The sequence below is a fragment of the Engystomops pustulosus genome, chromosome 7 (assembly GCF_040894005.1).
Source record: "Engystomops pustulosus chromosome 7, aEngPut4.maternal, whole genome shotgun sequence".
Taxonomy (NCBI): Eukaryota; Metazoa; Chordata; class Amphibia; order Anura; family Leptodactylidae; genus Engystomops; species Engystomops pustulosus.
The window spans coordinates 169,833,524-169,856,194 of NC_092417.1; the positions used below are offsets into that span (position 1 = coordinate 169,833,524).

The following is a 22,671-nucleotide window of genomic DNA, read 5'->3' on the forward strand; positions in this document are numbered from 1 at the left end:
GTGTCAGTCTATGCAGATGCCTAGGCTGACACAGAGACTGTAAGATCCTGTGCGACAGGATTTTACAGACTCTCACTATGGACAACCCTGGGGTCCTGATTGGAACCCAAAATGATCAGTGTACCCGACGAGAGGAGCACAGGGGTGCAGACCATAGTGGAAGGGGAATTTAAATGGCTCGGTTAAACACCTGTGATTGGACCATGAGTGTTACATTGCTGCATCAGCTCAGTGGTGACTATATTAGTAGCTGAGTGAGAAGGAAGATTGCGGAGAAGGGTTAGAGTGCCCCAGCACAGAATCTCCCTGCTCCCTGCTCACTCAGCATGTATTTTCTCTTGTAATTGGTGGAGCATCAATCATGTGCGCTATCGAACCGCAAGAAATTCCCAGTATTGAACCATTTGCCGTTTTTTGAAAACCAAAAAGGTATCGAAGTTTGGATACATTGGGGGTCATTTACTTAGGGCCCGATTTGCGTTTTCCCGCCGTGTTACCCGAATATTTCCGATTTGCGCCGATTTTCCCTGAATTGCCCCGGGATTTTGGCGCACGCGATCGGATTGTGGCGCATTGGCGCTGGCATGCACGTGACGGAAATCGGGGGGCGTGGCCGAACAAAAACCCGACGGATTCGGAAAAACCACCGCATTTTAAAAAAAAAAGTGTGAACTTCAGTGCGTTCCGGGGAACTTCAGTGCAGCAGTGCCACCTGGTGGATGTCGGAGGAACTATCTTAGTGAATCCCGGCCGGACCCGAATCCACCCCAGAGAATGCGCTGCTGGATCGCGAATGGGCCGGGTAAGTAAATCTGCCCCATTGTTTCTCCTTAATTGTGTATGTAGCGCTGGGGTCATGTGTGTGACTTGTCTCTCCTTCTCTCCCCTCTCGCAGGGACACGCTGATCGTCACTTGCACTAACAGCGCCACCAGTATATTTGCCGGATTTGTCATCTTTTCCGTCATCGGATTTATGGCAAATGAGCTAAAAGTAAACATCGAAAAAGTTGCAGATCAAGGTAAGAAAAACAAAACAAAACACTGTACACAAAGTCTTCTCCTATTACACATTGACATGGATTGATATAAGAAGCCACACCCTCTTTTTGACCCCTCCCATGAGTATTTTAATACCACCCACAAGGAACAACTATTTACTTATCTAGAGAATAGCTTCAGCTTCCCTCATTTTCTCCGCAGGTCCAGGTATTGCTTTTGTCGTCTACCCCGAGGCGCTGACCCGACTGCCGCTGTCTCCATTTTGGGCGATAATATTCTTCCTTATGCTTCTTACATTAGGATTGGACACGATGGTGAGAGCTGATATTATAATATAGGGAATATCCAGTATGGATGAATATCCTCCTATGCCAGGTGTATACAGGGCTGGGTGGTGACACCCATTATCCGCCATCCAGCACAGCGACGCCCCTGAGGCACGAGGCACCGATACCTCCGCAATATCTCTCCTCACTGTATTCTCCTCTTGCTTTAGTTTGCTACAATTGAGACAATTGTGACTTCAGTTGCGGATGAATTCCCCAAATATCTGCGGACGCACAAGCCCCTCTTCACCCTGGTCTGCTGTGTGGCCTTCTTCATCATGGGCTTCCCGATGATCACACAGGTCAGTGACCCCACAGGGACCACCGGATACAGGATGTCTCACGACTGAAATCCTCATCATCACTTTTTGGTTTTCCAGGGAGGAATTTACATGCTACAACTGGTGGACACCTACGCAGCCTCCTACTCACTAGTGATCATTGCCATATTCGAGTTGGTGGGAATTTGCTACATATATGGTAAGAAGTATCACATGTCACAGGAGCAGTATTATAGTAGTTATATTCCTGTACATAGGGGGCAGTATTATAGTAGTTATATTCCTGTACATAGGGGGCAGTATTATAGTAGTTATATTCTTGTACATAGAGGAAGTATTATAGTAGTTATATTCTTGTACATAGGGGGCTGTATTATAGTAGTTATATTCCTGTACATAGGGGGCAGTATTATAGTAGTTATATTCCTGTACATAGGAGGCAGTATTATAGTAGTTATATTCTTGTACATAGGGGGCAGTATTATAGTAGTTATATTCCTGTACATAGGGGGCAGTATTATAGTAGTTATATTCTTGTACATAGGGGGCAGTATTATAGTAGTTATATTCTTGTACATAGGGGCAGTATTATAGTAGTTATATTATTGTACATAGGGGGCAGTATTATAGTAGTTATATTCTTGTACATAGGGGCAGTATTATAGTAGTTATATTCTTGTATATAGGGGGCAGTATTATAGTAGTTATATTCCTGTACATAGGGGGCAGTATTATAGTAGTTATATTCCTGTACATAGGGGGCAGTATTATAGTAGTTATATTCTTGTACATAGGGGGCAGTATTATAGTAGTTATATTCTTGTACATAGGGGCAGTATTATAGTAGTTATATTCTTGTACATAGGGGGCAGTATTATAGTAGTTATATTCTTGTACATAGAGGGCAGTATTATAGTAGTTATATTCTTGTACACAGGAGGGCAGTATTATAGTAGTTATATTCTTGTACATAGGGGGCAGTATTATAGTAGTTATATTCTTGTACATAGGGGGCAGTATTATAGTAGTTATATTCCTGTACATAGGGGGCAGTATTATAGTAGTTATATTCTTGTACATAGGGGGCAGTATTATAGTAGTTATATTCTTGTACATAGGGGCAGTATTATAGTAGTTATATTATTGTACATAGGGGGCAGTATTATAGTAGTTATATTCTTGTACATAGGGGCAGTATTATAGTAGTTATATTCTTGTATATAGGGGGCAGTATTATAGTAGTTATATTCCTGTACATAGGGGGCAGTATTATAGTAGTTATATTCCTGTACATAGGGGGCAGTATTATAGTAGTTATATTCTTGTACATAGGGGGCAGTATTATAGTAGTTATATTCTTGTACATAGGGGCAGTATTATAGTAGTTATATTCTTGTACATAGGGGGCAGTATTATAGTAGTTATATTCTTGTACATAGAGGGCAGTATTATAGTAGTTATATTCTTGTACACAGGAGGGCAGTATTATAGTAGTTATATTCTTGTACATAGGGGGCAGTATTATAGTAGTTATATTCTTGTACATAGGGGGCAGTATTATAGTAGTTATATTCCTGTACATAGGGGGCAGTATTATAGTAGTTATATTCTTGTACATAGGGGGCAGTATTATAGTAGTTATATTCTTGTACATAGGGGGCAGTATTATAGTAGTTATATTCTTGTACATAGGAGGCGGTATTATAGTAGTTATATTCCTGTACATAGGGAGCAGTATTATAGTAGTTATATTCCTGTACATAAGGGGCAGTATTATAGTAGTTATATTCCTGTACATAGGGGGCAGTATTATAGTAGTTATATTTTTGTACATAGGGGGCAGTATTATAGTAGTTATATTCCTGTACATAGGGGGCAGTATTATAGTAGTTATATTCTTGTACATAGGGGCAGTATTATAGTAGTTATATTCTTGTACATAGGGGGCAGTATTATAGTAGTTATATTCTTGTACATAGGGGGCAGTATTATAGTACTTATATTCTTGTATATCGGGGGCAGTATTATAGTACTTATATTCTTGTACATAGGGGGCAGTATTATAGTAGTTATATTCTTGTACATAGGGGGCAGTATTATAGTAGTTATATTCTTGTACATAGGGGGCAGTATCATAGTAGTTATATTCTTGTACATAGGGGGCAGTATTATAGTAGTTATATTCTTGCACGTAGGGGGCAGTATTATAGTAGTTATATTCTTGTACGTAGGGGGCAGCATTATAGTAGTTATATTCTTGTACATAGGGGGCAGTATTATAGTAGTTATATTCTTGTACATAGGAGGCAGTATTATAGTAGTTATATTCCTGTACATAGGGGGCAGTATTATAGTAGTTATATTCTTGTACATAGGGGGCAGTATTATAGTGGTTATATTCTTGTACATAGGGGGCAGTATTATAGTAGTTATATTCTTGTACATAGGGGGCAGTATTTTAGTAGTTATATTCCTGTACATAGGGGACAGTATTATAGTAGTTATATTCTTGTACATAGGGGGTAGTATTATAGTAGTTATATTCTTGTACATAGAGGGCAGTATTATAGTAGTTATATTCCTGCACATAGGGGGCAGTATTATAGTAGTTATATTCTTGTACATAGGGGGCAGTATTATAGTAGTTATATTCTTGTACATAGGGGGCAGTATTATAGTAGTTATATTCTTGTACATAGGGGGCAGTATTATAGTAGTTATATTCTTGTACATAGGGGGCAGTATTATAGTAGTTATATTCTTGTACATAGGGGGCAGTATTATAGTAGTTATATTCTTGTACATAGGGGGTAGTATTATAGTAGTTATATTCTTGTACATAGGGGGCAGTATTATAGTAGTTATATTCTTGTACATAGGGGCAGTATTATATTAGTTATATTCTTGTACATAGGGGGCAGTATTATAGTAGTTATATTCTTGTACATAGGGGGCAGTATTATAGTAGTTATATTCTTGTACATAGGGGGCAGTATTATAGTAGTTATATTCCTGTACATAGGAGCAGTATTATAACAGTTATAGTCTTGTACATAGGGGGCAGTATTATAGTAGTTATATTCCTGTACATAGGGGGCAGTATTATAGTAGTTATATTCTTGTACATAAGGGACAGTATTATATTAGTTATATTCTTGTACATAGGGAGCAGTATTATAGTAGTTATATTCTTGTACATAGGGAGCAGTATTATAGTAGTTACATTCTTGTACATAGGGGGCAGTATTATAGTAGTTATATTCCTGTACATAGGGGGTAGTATTATAGTAGTTATATTCTTGTACATAGGGGGCAGTATTATAGTAGTTATATTCTTGTACATATGGGGCAGTATTATAGTAGTTATATTCTTGTACATAGGGGGCAGTATTATAGTGGTTATATTCTTGTACATAGGGGGCAGTATTATAGTAGTTATATTCTTGTACATAGGGGGCAGTATTATAGTAGTTATATTCTTGTACATAGGGGGCAGTATTATAGTAGTTATATTCTTGTACATAGGGGGCAGTATTATAGTAGTTACATTCTTGTACATAGGGGCAGTATTATAGTAGTTATATTCCTGTACATAGGGGCAGTATTATAACAGTTATAGTCTTGTACATAGGGGGCAGTATTATAGTAGTTATATTCCTGTACATAGGGGGCAGTATTATAGTAGTTATATTCTTGTACATAGGGGGAAGTATTATAGTAGTTATATTCTTGTACATAGGGGGAAGTATTATAGTAGTTATATTCTTGTACATAGGGGGCAGTATTATAGTAGTTATATTCCTGTACATAGGGGCAGTATTATAGTAGTTATATTCTTGTACATAGGGGGCAGTATTATAGTAGTTATATTCTTGTACATAGAGGCAGTATTATAGTAGTTATATTCTTGTACATAGGGGGCAGTATTATAGTAGTTATATTCTTGTACATAGGGGGCAGTATTATAGTAGTTATATTCTTGTACATAGAGGCAGTATTATAGTAGTTATATTCTTGTACATAGGGGCAGTATTATAGTAGTTATATTCTTGTACATAGGAGGCAGTATTATAGTAGTTATATTCTTGTACATAGGGGGCAGTATTATAGTAGTTATATTCTTGTACATAGGGGGCAGTATTATAGTAGTTATATTCTTGTACATAGGGGGCAGTATTATAGTAGTTATATTCTTTTACATAGGAGGCAGTATTATAGTAGTTATATTCTTGTACATAGGGGGCAGTATTATAGTAGTTATATTCTTGTACATAGGGGCAGTATTATAGTAGTTATATTCTTGTACATAGGGGGCAGTATTATAGTAGTTATAGTCTTGTACATATGGGGCAGTATTATAGTAGTTATATCCTTGTACATAGAGGGCAGTATTATAGTAGTTATATTCCTGTACATAGGGGGCAGTATTATAGTAGTTATATTCTTGTACATAGGGGGCAGTATTATAGTAGTTATATTCTTGTACGTAGGGGGCAGTATTATAGTAGTTATATTCTTGTACATAGGGGGCAGTATTATAGTAGTTATATTCTTGTACATAGGGGGCAGTTTTATAGTAGTTATATTCTTGTACATAGAGGCAGTATTATAGTAGTTATATTCCTGTACATAGGTGGCAGTATTATAGTAGTTATATTCTTGTACATAGGGGCCAGTATTATAGTAGTTATATTCTTGTACATAGGGGGCAGTATTATAGTAGTTATATTCCTGTACATAGGGGGCAGTATTATAGTAGTTATATTCCTGTACATAGGGGGCAGTATTATAGTAGTTATATTCTTGTACATAGGGGGCAGTATTATAGTAGTTATATTCTTGTACATAGGGGGCAGTATTATAGTAGTTATATTCCTGTACATATGGGGCAGTATTATAGTAGTTATATTCCTGTACATAGGGGCAGTATTATAGTAGTTATATTCCTGTACATAGGAGGCAGTATTATAGTAGTTATATTCTTGTACATAGGGGGCAGTATTATAGTAGTTATATTCTTGTACATAGGGGGCAGTATTATAGTAGTTATATTCTTGTACATAGGGGGCAGTATTATAGTAGTTATATTCTTGTACATAGAGGCAGTATTATAGTAGTTATATTCTTGTACATAGGGGGCAGTATTATAGTAGTTATATTCTTGTACATAGGGGGCAGTGATAGTGAGAATGCTTTATATATATTTTGGTCTGGAGTCTTTTTGTTCTGTCTCCCCCATTACTATTCCATGTATAGAGCGGTACATCGTGGGGTCCTGTCATCTAGGGGCGGTATATTGGATTTGTAGACTTACATCCCATGTAATGCCCTGATATTCTCCGCTTTATGGCTGGATGTTGCGATGATGTTGTCTTCACCCATCTGGGAGTCTCTATATAAATAGCTAGAAACAGTTTGCATCTGGAATTGCTGCTGTTTTAATTTTACGATCTTCACTTGTGTTAAAGACGGCGCCATTTTCTGTTTACTGCTCCCAAGAGGAACATTAAAACCATCATAAGACATATGTGTTACCAGGAAAGTGGAGGATCAGACGCCTGGAGACTCTACACAAAGCTGATTTACACAGATTACACCTGCATTAGCAAAGACATTACAAGAGATTTTATTTCACTTGCGGTTTTTAGATGCTTTTAAAAAAGTTTTAATAAGTTTTTAAGTTTTATTTTGTGATGTTTCCTCCGCTGTTCTGTTTCGCCCTCTAGTGGTGGCTCTTGGAAGGATTCATAGCCTGGGGATGAAGGGCAGAATAACATTATGCATTATATACTTAGAGGGGCTCTTCTGGACCCAGTGAACAGGAGGGGTCCAAACTTGTAATTGTTGTGTTGAGAAGGACCCCTTCAAGAGTCAAATGTAGTAGAAGTGTGTGTGTGTCACTTCAAAACCAACCAGTAGATAGCAGATTATATATAGTTGCATCTAGTATACGTAATTACCACTAATTCTGCTGCATTATGTTTGTAGCATTTGATGATCCAGCACAATCCCAGATTTCCAGTTGAGTTGCATTCTCTCATCCCACCACCAGATGGCGCAGTTATATTCTTCCAGTTTTTTTTTTTGGCACATTCCTCGTCATCTTTCATCTGGATTCTGTCTGTTCCCGTCTTTTCTTGTACTCGGTCACATGAATATTAATAACATTAGCATAGGTCTGTTCTCAGAGCTGGGTGCTCCCTCTGGGGGGTGATACAGGAGCGGGCGCCGTTACATTACTTGTACATTTTTGGGTCTAACAAAAACCTTTATGTTTTGCTGGTGGCCTCAGGTCTGCAGAGATTCTGTGAAGACATAGAGATGATGATTGGATTTCAGCCGAATCGCTTCTGGAAGATTTGCTGGGCCTTTGTCACGCCGACTATTCTGACCGTAAGGAGAAGGGATGGACTTTTGGGATGAAAACTGGTTACGTTCACTTTTACCATGTACATGGCTTATCCCTATTCACAGTACAGGGTGCAATCATCATCAGGGCTCTGACCACAGTGACCTCCCACCCATCACAAACATGGCGGTCCCATTCCCTGTAGAGTGGGGGATTGATGCAATAATCAAATACAATGCTCTTTTATCTCCTGCCATGTCAGCAGGAGTGTACACAGGACCGGATTATAAGGTGGGCATCTGGGGTGCGAGCCCCAGGGCCCCCACCATCCTGGGTGCCCCATGTCCTGCAGCATATTCAACAGTATCAGTGCGCTGAGGACACTGACACTCCAATAGAGTGAAGGGACTCATCGTGTACATGCTCAACCTGTATTTTGGGACCCCTGTTCTTGTGATGGGTGGGGTCCCTATGGTCAACATGTTGTCCCTTTTTTCTGGGGATAACTTTTCAACTTGGGATCATTCCCTTTTATATAACTTAAGGCCCAAACATAATATTTGGGACTTGTTTTTTGTGGGGCCAGTTGTATTATCTAACAGCATAATTTTGGAATAAAGTGGTATTATAGTCACTACCCAATAGCATTGGGTTCCAAGTGTGGGGACAAGTCAGACTGATCTGAGATCAAGCGAATGTGGTACATTGTATGGAGCTTGTGTGCTCCCCTCCATTCACAATGTTTGGTGCTTGGTTACATCCCTCAGTGCCATAGGAATGAATAGAGCTGTGGGTACATGTACTAGTGGCTGCCATGTTCATTGTGGGTACAACGGTCCCCGTTCTTATGATCTGTGCTGGTCCCATCACTGATCAGCAAGTTGTCCCCTATCCTGTGGACAGTGCACATACAGAACACATATAGATTACATATACATTATATATACTATTCACATTCTGCTGCCTGAGGGTGTCAGGTTCTGCCATGTAGCAGATGACTGCTGCCCCCCATGTTGCTGCAGATGGTGCTGCCTGAGGCAAGAGGCTCAACTCCCCTCCTGACTGGTACACCTCTGCATACAATAGCGTACAGACCATTGCACATATAGGCTTATAATTGTATCTGGAGGTAAGTAACAGTGCAGTGACAGAATATACAGGACACCATAGGATAAAATATATAGTAAATTCCACCACCATGCACAATGGACAGTGCAGGAATATACTACAATTACATCTGAGATCCGTTCACTGTAGAGCTATAGGGGACATATACTGCACAATATCCGGAAGGTATTACACAATGGACTCTGCTAATCCATGTACACAATATACAGGGGGGCAGCCTGAATCTGTAAGGGTACAGTGTCATCAGCGCTCTGACCACTAGATGGCGACCTTTGCAACTTTTTGTTTTTGAGTCTATGGTCTTTTGGTCAGGAGACTCCTTTATAACCCTCCCTCCATACCCCAAATATATATAATTTACTGCATATAGGGCTTCTGTACTATTCACTATATAGAGGCTATAGGATATGTATTCTGTGTTATATAAATACTATATAATCAGCCTCAGCATTGGGTACAGCAGGAAGCAGCATCCTCTTTTAATGCTGATGGAGGTGCAGTTCCCATTTTGAGGCACTGGGTGGCAGCAGAGTCCTGTGTCCCTGTATACTCCATACACTCTACATTATCCCTGGTGATGCAGATATTATGTGGATCTTCCCTGATTTTGTCATATTTACAATTCTACGTTATTAATTTGCTTCATTAATTAGAATTTGTGTTTCACACCTGAGCCTGGACATGTAAGAATAATGGAGGGTGAAGGGTGATGGATCCCTGCAGAGCACCCAGGATAATCCACAGCTTTATAACATGCGAGGAATAGGGATATAATACTGTGTTACGCCTTATGTTACATAGAGAGGCCAGTCCCTATGACAACACTTCCTGGCACTGGAAATTTATATTATTGAAGCAAAGGTAAATTGGTTGAGGTATGCATCCATATGGTAACCAATCACAATGCAGCTTTTATTTTTCGAATACAAATACACAATTAGGTCGTTTATGTCATTAGTTGCTAAAGATATTCCCATCAGAATAATGAGCCGCCATGGAGCAAGAAGTGTTGTCATAGGGTCATGAGATTTGTAATGTAATGTGATGCCATAGTACAAGGAGAATACACACAGTGATGTCCCAGGACAGGGATAATACACACAGTGATGTCACAGTACAGGGGTAATACACACAGTGATGTCACAGTACAGGGATAATACACACAGTGATGTCACAGTACAGGGATAATACACACAGTGATGTCACAATACAGAGATAATACACACAGTGATGTCACAGTACAGGGATAATACACACAGTGATGTCACAGTACAGGGATAATGCACACAGTGATGTCACAGTACAGAGATAATACACACAGTGATGTCACAGTACATGGATAATACACACAGTGATGTCACAGTACAGGGATAATACACACAGTGATGTCACAGTAAAGGGATAATACACACAGTGATGTCACAGTACAGGGAGAATACACAGTGATGTCACAGTACAGGGATACTACACACAGTGATGTCACAGTACAGGGATAATACACACAGTGATGTCACAGTACAGAGATACTACACACAGTGATATCACAGTACAGGGATAATACACACAGTGATGTCACAGTACAGGGATAATACACACAGTGATGTCACAGTACAGGGATAATACACACAGTGATGTCACAGTACAGGGATAATACACACAGTGATATCACAGTACAGGGATAATACACACAGTGATGTCACAGTACAGGGATAATACACACAGTGATGTCAAAGTACAGGGATAATACACACAGTGATGTCACAGTACAGGGATAATACACACAGTGATGTCACAGTACAGGGATAATACACACAGTGATGTCACAGTACAGGGATAATACACACAGTGATGTCACAGTACAGGGATAATACACACAGTGATGTCACAATACAGAGATAATACACACAGTGATGTCACAGTACAGGGATAATACACACAGTGATGTCACAGTACAGGGATAATGCACACAGTGATGTCACAGTACAGAGATAATACACACAGTGATGTCACAGTACATGGATAATACACACAGTGATGTCACAGTACAGGGATAATACACACAGTGATGTCACAGTAAAGGGATAATACACACAGTGATGTCACAGTACAGGGAGAATACACAGTGATGTCACAGTACAGGGATACTACACACAGTGATGTCACAGTACAGGGATAATACACACAGTGATGTCACAGTACAGAGATACTACACACAGTGATATCACAGTACAGGGATAATACACACAGTGATGTCACAGTACAGGGATAATACACACAGTGATGTCACAGTACAGGGATAATACACACAGTGATGTCACAGTACAGGGATAATACACACAGTGATGTCACAGTACAGGGATAATACACACAGTGATATCACAGTACAGGGATAATACACACAGTGATGTCACAGTACAGGGATAATACACACAGTGATGTCAAAGTACAGGGATAATACACACAGTGATGTCACAGTACAGGGATAATACACACAGTGATGTCACAGTACAGGGATAATACACACAGTGATGTCACAGTACAGAGATAATACACACAGTGATGTCACAGTACAGGGATAATACACACAGTGATGTCACAGTACAGGGATAATACACACAGTGATGTCACAGTACAGGGATAATACACACAGTGATGTCACAGTACAGGGATAATACACACAGTGATGTCACAGTACAGGGATAATACACACAGTGATGTCACAGTACAGGGATAATACACATAGTGATGTCACAGTACAGAGATAATACACACAGTGATGTCACAGTACAGGAATAATACACACAATGATGTCACAGTACAGAGATTATACACACAATATTGAAATATACCGTTGTCTGTGAGATTTATTATGGATTATATTATTTGCCCCCCCCCCCCACTTGTATATTTCTCCCCTTTATTACAATATCTTCTTCTTGCCTGATATTTAACCCTTTGCTTCCCTCCCAGTTCATCTTGTGCTTCAGCTTCTACCAGTGGGAGCCGATGACCTATGGCTCCTATCACTACCCTACGTGGTCCATGGTCCTGGGGTGGCTGATGTTGGCCTGCTCCGTCATCTGGATTCCCATCATGTTTGTCATCAAGATGCATCTGGCGCCGGGCAGCTTCATAGAGGTAGGAGCCGCGTGCGTCTCCATCATTAGGCGGACGCGGGTTTTGAATACTAAACACTGATTATTTCTGCCCATCGCACGGAGAAACATCCAAGACTCCGGCGGCAGCGGAACAGCTGGATTATAAAAAGATTACAATGCACTTTGTCACGGACAAGCACCTCGCCCCCTCCCAGCTCCGGCCCGGCCCAATCCATTGTATTTACGACTCCCCACTTGGGAGGTCGAGGAGTCAAATTGGCAATTTAACGGAGATTAAAAATAATGACATCAGAAGCTCAATTTATTTTAATAGCGAATAAACCAAATAATTGTTCTGTTTATGACGCCGGGAGTCGAGACTCTTTGTCATTTGATGCCTGGGTCCCCCCTCCCCCTGCAAATAACACGAAACCCGTTCTTCATCACCGTTCACCTGGCGAAGGATCATTCGCAGATAATTAGAATCTCATTTTGAGCGCCGGTTCCTTATTTAGCGGGGACTGTACACTACGGGGGATTATCATATAAACACAAATTCAATTACTTTCACGCTCCCAATGTCTGGGAAACCGGAGGATGTAATTGAGGAAAAAGTGGACGTGAAGCTTTGCTTAAAAATCGGAAATCAGATGTAACGGCTTCTCATGGGTCCTGCCGGTCATACATGGCCCAAGGCTGCAGAGATTTAGTCTTTAGTCATGACGTTTGTGCTCGTCTTTTCTTGTTTTTTCCAGGGTTTGATGTATCTTAGAGTCTGTGGGGTTTCTGTGACTTTTTGTTAGAGAAGTCGCACAAAAGTCTCAAACTCTTCTGCAACTTCTTCTAAAATTTTCCCCACACCTGGTCAAGACTGGAATTTATTTGCGATTCTTAAACCTCAATTTGGGGCAAAATTGTGACTTTTTCATACGTTCACATCTGGATTTTAAAGATAGATCAAGCGCAACACTGAAAAATTCGACCAACTTTGCTAGACGAGTGGAAAAAGTTGCAAATTTAGCCGCCAATCAAATGTACCAAAAAAGTCACAAAAGTAAGAGAAAAAAAAGAGAAAATTCTAAGGTAAATGACCCTCAGTGACTTCTCTCTGTTGGGACTACAACCCCTATCAATGCACAGGGTGAGTCCAAGGTCCCAGGCATGAAAGAGAGAACAATGGGGCTTATTTACTAATAGTCCCACGGCCGCATTTCCGTCAGGTTTTCGGGGATCGCAATGCTGGGACAGGTATTTAGAAGGGGATTTTGGCGCACATGCTTGGATTTTGGCGCAGTGGCTTTCATGGGACACAAATCGGGGAGCGGCCCGTTGGATGATCCGACTGATTCGGGTTATAACTTTCGAATTGTGTCGCAAGCCATGCACTTACATGCACCAGGAAGAAGAAGGTGAACTCCTGCGGACCTGAGCGGGGAAGCGACACATGCAGGATATCGGGCGCACGATCTTAGTGAATCACGGCACAGGGCATCATACACGGACAATGCACTTTTGGGAACTCTTCCGGACGGGATAGTAAATGTGCCCCAATATATCTGATCCCCCAGCAAGTAATGGCTGAAGCAGAAATATTTTAGGCAATGGCCGCTGTGATGAAACGTGATATTTTCTGGGTCCCTAAGGGTTACACAAAGTCAATTAATTATCCTTTTATAGACACTCTCCGAACGCACAGGTTCTGGTAGGCGCAGGAAGTGAGTTAGGGGTGTCCACACAACCTTCAGATATGGCCCATATGACCCCTGAAAGACCCTTTCACTAGCCTCAGTGAAACAGAACCTTATCAGCCCAGTAGGCTGCCACCAGCTCTCATTTGATATAAGCCCAGTCCCTCATGGGATAAAGATTGGATCCAGTTGCGTGTCACACACATACGTTAACACGTTCCCAATTTTCTATATTGATAACTCGGAAGAACGTTTTTCATTGGTTCCACCAAATGCCTAAGAACAATAGTTAACGTTGTAATTAGTTACATTGTATCAATATATATTAATGGCTCTTCTGTTGTACATTGCAGAGGCTGAAGTTGGTTTGCTCTCCGCAGCCAGATTGGGGCCCGTTCCTGTCCAAGCACCGTGGAGAACGTTACAAGAACATGATCGATCCATTGGGCACCTCCTCACTTGGCCTGAAACTTCCCCCCAAGGATATGGAGCTGGGCACACAATGCTAGTACATATGGTGTCTGTACCTCTGTTGTACAGGCTGTCCACATTCCTCATTACATCCGTCTTCTTCTTCCTCCTTATCTGACCGTGCAGGTGGCCTCTTAGATAAACAGTAGGATCCCTTGTTGCATGCTGTAGCCAACACCTAAACTGACCGCCTTGCACATTCGTTGCTTCTCCATAGTGTCCACAACCTTTTGTTTGACTGCCAAATATCAGCAGTGCCTCTGACGATGATTGTCCAGCTGCAGTAAGTAATTTTATTTTATAGAGGAATAGAGTAGTCATTATATAAGAGTATTATATAGCGTGTGAGCCATTTCATTGGAAAGCAAAGAACTATCATTACCTTCTCCACTGTCAATGGCATCTTTCCCAGTAGCCCGGGCTGGTTCTGGTCCGGATGTATCTCAGAGCCAGGTCCAAGATGTATCAAGCAGAGGCAAATCAAAGCCAACTGGAAAGGCTGAGAAGGTTTGGAGAAATTCCAACACTCATTTTTGTGGCTTTGTTGGGTCTATGGGTTGACGGATGAACCAATGGGATTGAAGTGTTGAAGGTTTACGGAAGGGGAAGTAGAGTCTATGGAAAAGAAAATGTTGGTCTAAGGAAGGAATTTGGTGAAACGGAGTAACGTCTTTCCATCCAGTTGACTTTGAGTTGTCTCTCCTCGATGTACCCTGACCGGGAATAATGAAAACACTCCTAACTGCTCCATTGACTTCTCAAAGCACAAAAATATCATTATATGATATGACATGCGATATAATCTAAAAACTTCACTAATTTGTCCAACAAGATGAAACACTAAGGTCTTCCATGAATTTGCCAAGGGGACGTCATAGTCCTAGAATGGACCCAACACCACTATCTATCTAAATCCTTAACTCATTCCTACTTTTATGCTCTCTGCTAGGGTTATTATTTGGCTTTCTACCTGTCTCGCCTCTTCGCAGGGTCTATCCTGTCTACTATGCAAAGTAAAACGGCTCTTTCACATGTAACACACCATCGAATAGTAGGCACCCATGTACCTTGGGCGTTCAGTGGCTTCCACAAATGGTTGTGCGATGGGTTTTTACTGACTGATGTAAAAGTAATATAAATGAGATTTACTTAAGAAAAAAGACTAATTAAAGGGGTTGTACAACCTCTTTATTGTCTTAAAGGGGCATGTAGAAGATTTATCAATGAGCGATACTGATTTTCAGTGAACTCAATAGAATAATAATAAACCATTGGAACCAGTGGATGTTCAGTTTAACCAATACATGCCTATTAATACCAGTTAGTGTCCAATGAAATCAATGGTTTTCCAGTGAAAACAATGGATGACCACTGAAACCAACTAACATTCCATAAATCCAATGGATACCCACAGAAACCATTGGTCAGCTGCTGGAGTCATTGGATGTCCTATTAAACCAATACACTCAATCCAATGGATGTCCCATAACATCAATGGACACATATATAAACCTCTAGATCTGAAGATAATACAATGAACCCATTGGTCAGCCACTGAACTCAATGGGTGACCAATTAAACCAATGCATACTCATTGAAATTTATGGATGTCCTGGAAGATCTTTGGATGCCCATTGAATTTGATGACCCTTTTGAAATCAATGGACGAGACACTGGATGGACACGGACTCCAGTGTTACCGGATAAAAGTAAAATAATAATCAATTACACCAATAAATACCAAATGTAACCAGTTAATGTCCAAAGAAATTATTTGATACCTACTGAAGGCAATGGGTGGCCAATAGAACCATAAGATGCCCAATAAAATGTATTGATGTTCTTCAAGAGCCTTGGATGCCCATTGAATCCAATGGCCCCCTATAGACAAGACACTGGATGGCCACTGACTCCAGTGTTACCCAATACAAAAGAACAATGAATGAAGCCAATAAATACCAGTTAATGTCCAATGAAATCACTAGACGCCTACTGAAACCAACCCATGGCCAATGCAACCATAAGACGCCCATTGAAATCAATGGATGTCGAGGAAGACCATTGGATGACACCAATGGTCCCTTTGAAATGAGCAGACGCCCAAAGACACCAACACATGTTCATCAAAACCAGTTTATGTCAATGAAATCAATGGACACTTACTGTACTAATGGGCATTCAGTAAAAACAGTGGATCAGAAATCGGATCGGTGGGCAACCACTGAAATCCATAGATGCCCAATTAAACCAATATCTGTATGTCACCACCAGTGAACACCCAGTAAACCAACCAGTGGTTTCCCAGTGGAACCAATGGACGCCCATTGAAACAGATGGATGCTTTGAACCCAGTGGACCCCCAGTGACTACCCCACACAGTGGACCCCCAGTGACTACCCTATGAAGGTTACTGTAGATGGTTTGCAATGGACAACCATCCTCACTCTTGATTTGCCAAGTGCTAATCCTTTGTCTTCCATGAGAAGGTCCCAAACCTCTCGGCACATTGTCACATTATTTCACCCCATCCAATAATTTTCTTCCATCTCTTCCCCCCCCCCCACCTCCCCCAGAAGCCATCATATAATTTGTGCCTAATTTTCTATAGCCGCTCCAATCTGTGCCCCCAATAGTAGATCCCGTTCTTTGATGTGGTGTGTAGTAGTCTCTCGCCCTTCCCCCGCTCCCCCTCTGTCGTCTTTCTACAATGATATATTCTAAGTGTTATTCAGTGAAGAACCCGATAGCAGCCAGCTCTGTCTATATATTATATATATAGTTCTATTAATCTTTATGGACATCTTCTCCTATACCAAGCCATATGTCTCTGACCTATACAGGGGTCTGCTGGGATGAGGTCAACGGCTTCAGTTGTTGTATATAAATTTGCTTAATTCATAGGGGCAGATAATAATATTTATATCAGAAGTGTGGGGGGTGGGGGGGGGGGTTGGTTGATCAGCTACTTCAATGGAATTGGACATTTTGCCAAAAACATGGTGTCCATAGACGTCCTTGGGGGAATCATTGGAAAAAGGACCAAGGGTCCCAATTGGGAAGCACCTACATTGTATTGATTTGCTCTCAAATTGTGTGCCCAGACCCCCTCTAGTCGCTGATACATGGGATGTGACCCCCAAATCATTGACTGGAATGTGACCCCCAAATCATATTGTTGTAACTGAGGCTCAATGATATAATTGGATCCCTAATCATTGATATGTAGGATGTGAACTTCAACTCATATGTTTATATATATATAATCCCCAAATTATTCAAATTTAGAAGTGACCCCCCGGCTCATCAAAAAGCTACACCCCTAGAAAATAATTGGGTGTTGAACTCAAACTTGTTTAGATATAACTTGACTCAAAATTAATTCATATACACTGTATGTATCGGGACCCCAAATATTCAGAAATGGAAATGAACCCCAAGTGCTTCATATCCTGCACATCTAGACCCCAACTCAGTAACATATAACTAGACCCCTAGTCATATGATAAATGACCCCCAATATCTAGTCATCGATATAAGGGAGGTGACCCCTAACTTATATATATACCTTTGTTCCCAAATCAGTGATATTTGAGAAGTGACCCCAAAATATATTACTAGACCCCCGATTCATATATGGAACATGAACCCCAAATATATTAGTAGACTCCCTGATTAATATATGGAACATGAACCCCAAATATATTAGTAGACTCCCTGATTAATATATGGAATGTGAACCCCAAATATATTAGTAGACTCCCTGATTAATATATGGAACATGAACCCCAAATATATTAGTAGACCCCTGATTAATATATGGAACATGAACCCCAAATATATTACTAGACCCCTGATTAATATATGGAACATGAACCCCAAATATATTAGTAGACCCCCTGATTAATATATGGAACATGAACCCCAAATATATTACTAGACCCCTGATGAATATATGAAACATGAACCCCAAATATATTACTAGACCCCTGATTAATATATGGAACGTGACCCCAAATATATTAGTAGACCCCTGATTAATATATGGAACGTGACCCCAAATGAACTCAGATATATCTAGATCCTAGATCTTTCATATATGGGAGGTGACCCCTAACTCACATATACCTTGACCCCCAAATTAATAACAGGTGATATGTGACCCCCCCCCAATTTATGATATAGATCAGTTCCCCAAATCCAATAATAACTCAAATAAATCCCCAAATCACTCATATATTTAAAAGCTACATTGACCTCATCCAAGTGACCCCCAAATCATGAATAATCCGATACAGAAATACCCCCCCCCCCTTATTGATATATTATAATAATGAGCTATGAAATTGATAACTCCCATGCAACATCATATTAGAGGGAACCCCCAAAACTTATCATGTATTCATTGTCCCAAGCTCTATCTTAACCCTATAGGTTAACCCAGGCGCGGATTAACGTATAGGCGGTTGTGGCGTCCTGAACCAGTCGCCATATTTGATACTGTCCTGTAGAGATAATAAAGGTCCAAAGGTCCTTAAACTGGGACTACCCCTTCTTTCCCAAGGAAATACCATAAAAAAGTTGGACAGCAATTTTTATACAGCCCAGGGCTCATGTCCCTCTAATTCCGCCCCCCCTTAATAATCGATACAATGTATGTACCTTGGCCTCTTATATTACTGTTACATTGTTTCTATCCCACTCTCATGGTTCTAGACCCTTCTATGGGGGCCCCAATTCTTTGCAGCTGGATGGGGGGAGTGGGGTATAGTGGGGACACTACATATGATGGAGGGTATTTTGTGACCCCTCTTTTCTGAATCCACTTCTGATGTAGATATAATTATCGGTCTTATAATATGTGAGCGCTGCACCTTCCATGGCTCTCGCCTCTTCCACGCTGGAGGTTGGAGGACGCTCCCCTTTCATCACTGGGTGACAGGACTGTATCTGCAAAAAAAAAAACAATCCGAAATGTCACCTGTCCATATGTAATGAGCCCCACATCCTGATGGAAAGCGCCACCTCCTCCTCTGTCTCCTCAGTTCATGTGATCAGATGTGATGGAAGAGGCTGCGAGAGAGGATGAAAGGAGCCGTCCCATGGCCGCCGCATGCACTACTGTCTATGGGTTACACTTCATCCTCAAGTCGGCCTCCTTTTGTCTTTGTGTTAAATGTACGGTAAATATTCCTTCGCTTACGACGAAGGCGGCAGAAATATAGAGTGTGTCACACATTGGTCTATGCCGATGGAGATGTAGCAGAGCTGAATCTGTCATGTTACTCTGTATAAAGTAATGCATCATCTATAGCCTTACATAGGACTGCAAGTACACTGAGTATAGTAGTAGTACACACTATTGTATTATTTATACTACATGCTGTATTATACTCCAGAGCTGCACTCACTATTCTGCTGCTGGTGCAGTCACTGTGTACATACATGACATTACTTATCCTGTACTGATCCTGAGTTACATCCTGTATTATACCCCAGAGCTGCACTCACTATTCTGCTGCTGGTGCAGTCACTGTGTACATACATGACATTACTTATCCTGTACTGATCCTGAGTTACATCCTGTATTATACACCAGAGCTGCACTCGCTATTCTGCTGCTGGTGCAGTCACTGTGTACATACATGACATTACTTATCCTGTACTGATCCTGAGTTACATCCTGTATTATACCCCAGAGCTGCGCTCACTATTCTGCAGCTGGTGCAGTCACTGTGTACATACATGACATTACTTATCCTGTACTGATCCTGAGTTACATCCTGTATTATACCCCAGAGCTGCACTCACTATTCTGCTGGTGCAGTCACTGTGTACATACATGACATTACTTATCCTGTACTGATCCTGAGTTACATCCTGTATTATACTCCAGAGCTGCACTCACTATTCTGCTGGTGGTGCAGTCACTGTGTACATACATGACATTACTTATCCTGTACTGATCCTGAGTTACATCCTGTATTATACCCCAGAGCTGCACTCACTATTCTGCTGCTGGTGCAGTCACTGTGTACATACATGACATTACTTATCCTGTACTGATCCTCAGTTACATCCTGTATTATACTCCAGAGCTGCACTCACTATTCTGCTGGTGCAGTCACTGTGTACATACATGACATTACTTATCCTGTACTGATCCTCAGTTACATCCTGTATTATACTCCAGAGCTGCACTCACTATTCTGCTGCTGGTGCAGTCACTGTGTACATACATGACATTACTTATCCTGTACTGATCCTGAGTTTCATCCTGCATTATACCCAAGAGATGCACTCACTATTCTGCTGCTGGTGCAGTCACTGTGTACATACACAGTACAGAATAGTGAGTGCAGCCCTGGGGTATAATACAGGATGTGACTCAGGATCAGTACAGGATAAGTAATGTCATGTATGTACACAGTGACTGCACCAGCAGCAGAATAGTGAGTGCAGCTCTGGAGTATAATACAGGATGTAACTCAGGATCAGTACAGGATAAGTAATGTCATGTATGTACACAGTGACTGCACCAGCAGCAGAATAGTGAGTGCAGCTCTGGAGTATAATACAGGATGTAACTCAGGATCAGTACAGGATAAGTAATGTCATGTATGTACACAGTGACTGCACCAGCAGCAGAATAGTGAGTGCAGCTCTGGAGTATAATACAGGATGTAACTCAGGATCAGTACAGGATCAGTACATGTCATGTATGTACACAGTGACTGCACCAGCAGCAGAATAGTGAGTGCAGCTCTGGACTGATGTACTTACCTGCAGTCCCATGTAACAGATGATGCATTGTGTCAGATGAATAGCCCAGCTCTGTCCCGCCTGCACGTGTAGTACTACAAGGTGCAGCAGTGTATGTGGCAGTGATACAATGTAGTGAGTCTATATCATTGAGTCTTCCCTTAGCTCAGTATGAGTGTAGATTTCTATTTTCATGGTAATATTATGGTATAAATTCTATATACGGAGCATTTATCAGATGTTTAGATGACATATTACTATATCCAGAGGAGTCTTATATATATCCATGTAGATCAGACTTATCTCTCTATATATCTAGATCTTTTATTTTCCTACCTGTTCCTGTTGCATGAGGTCCATGTCTGTGCGCGCCCTGTCTATGTCTTTGTGATCCTGGTCTGATCTGTCAGTGTAATATCTGTAATCTGTTGCCTTTCTGATCTGTGTTAAGGCTCGGCCATTGGGATTACCTGGCGTCTTTGGGTGGGCAGAAGGACTTACCTTCCTGGCTTAGTTCAAGGGATACCAGAAACGTACAATCAATAGGGTTGGCGTTGAGATTTAGGGGGGGGGTGTCTGACTTCTAAAACCCCCAAAGATTAAGGTGCAATCAACCATATATATAAAAGAGTCATTTAATTTTTCAGACCCCAGAGAGAAATCTATTATAGGGGTCTTCTTATTTGAGGCTTGCATTTGCTACCTATGCCCCCTATAACCTCATCCCTATGTGGTTCCCTATGGATTAGGACATCTTCATCAGTGGGCTTCTCCAGCTTGAAATCCACAAGATGAAGACCCCGAATCTACCAGATATCCCAATTGGTGGGCAATATGAACCAATTCAATGACCTGTAAGCACTTATCAAGATAGCTCCGCCCACCTGACTCCTGACAAACCTTAGTCTTCCTGAGTCAGGACCGCAGGGACCATGTCATGTGACAGCTGATGCCACTTTCCTGCCCCAGACTGGCACTTTGTTCTCTGTAAGTTTGTGTCTTTCTTGAATGATTAGTTGCTTTCCTGCCCCTGACTGGCACTTTTCTCTCTGTAAATCTGTGCTATTTGTCTCTGCTTTGTGTCTCCTGTCTCTGCTCAATGTTAAGCTGCTTTCCTGCCCCTGACTGGCACTGTTTTCTCTGCGTAAAATTGTGGCATCTGTCTCTCATCTTTACTAATTGACTAGTTGCTTTCCTGCCCCTGACTGGCACTTTTTTTCAGTGTGAAATGATACTTTTTCTTTTAGTCCTTTATCTACTTTTCAGCCCTTGATGTATCTTTGTGGGTCGAATTCTGCCACCTGTCACTTGTCTCTACTGAATAATTAGCTGCTTTCCTGCCCCTGACTGGCACTTTTCTCTCTGTAAAGTTGGTCTATGTGTCTCTTGTCTCTACTAATGGATGAGCTGCTTTGTGGGAACATTCCCATGTACCTTGTGTCTCTTTGCTCTTCTAAATAATTAGCTACTTTCCTGCCCCTGACTGGCACTTTTCTCTGTGTAAAATTAGTCTATGAATCTTCCCATGTACTTTGTGTCTCTCTGCTCTCCTGAATAACTAGTGGCTTTCC

At 41.1% G+C, this 22,671-nt stretch overlaps 1 protein-coding gene across 2 annotated transcripts in view; it reads left to right on the forward strand.

The window, feature by feature from the left end:
* The window catches only part of SLC6A5 (solute carrier family 6 member 5), a 48,381-nt gene extending 27,965 nt beyond the window's left edge, over positions 1–20,416 (forward strand). For both annotated transcript variants that reach the window (XM_072118934.1, XM_072118933.1), the window contains exons 10-16: positions 896–1,020; positions 1,202–1,314; positions 1,497–1,628; positions 1,707–1,806; positions 7,900–8,000; positions 12,055–12,222; positions 14,224–20,416. In XM_072118934.1, coding sequence (XP_071975035.1) covers positions 896–1,020; positions 1,202–1,314; positions 1,497–1,628; positions 1,707–1,806; positions 7,900–8,000; positions 12,055–12,222; positions 14,224–14,379 — 895 coding nt within the window. In that variant the 3' untranslated portion in view covers positions 14,380–20,416. The remainder of the gene's footprint in view (positions 1–895; positions 1,021–1,201; positions 1,315–1,496; positions 1,629–1,706; positions 1,807–7,899; positions 8,001–12,054; positions 12,223–14,223) is intronic.
* The last annotated feature ends 2,255 nt before the right edge of the window (positions 20,417–22,671 follow it).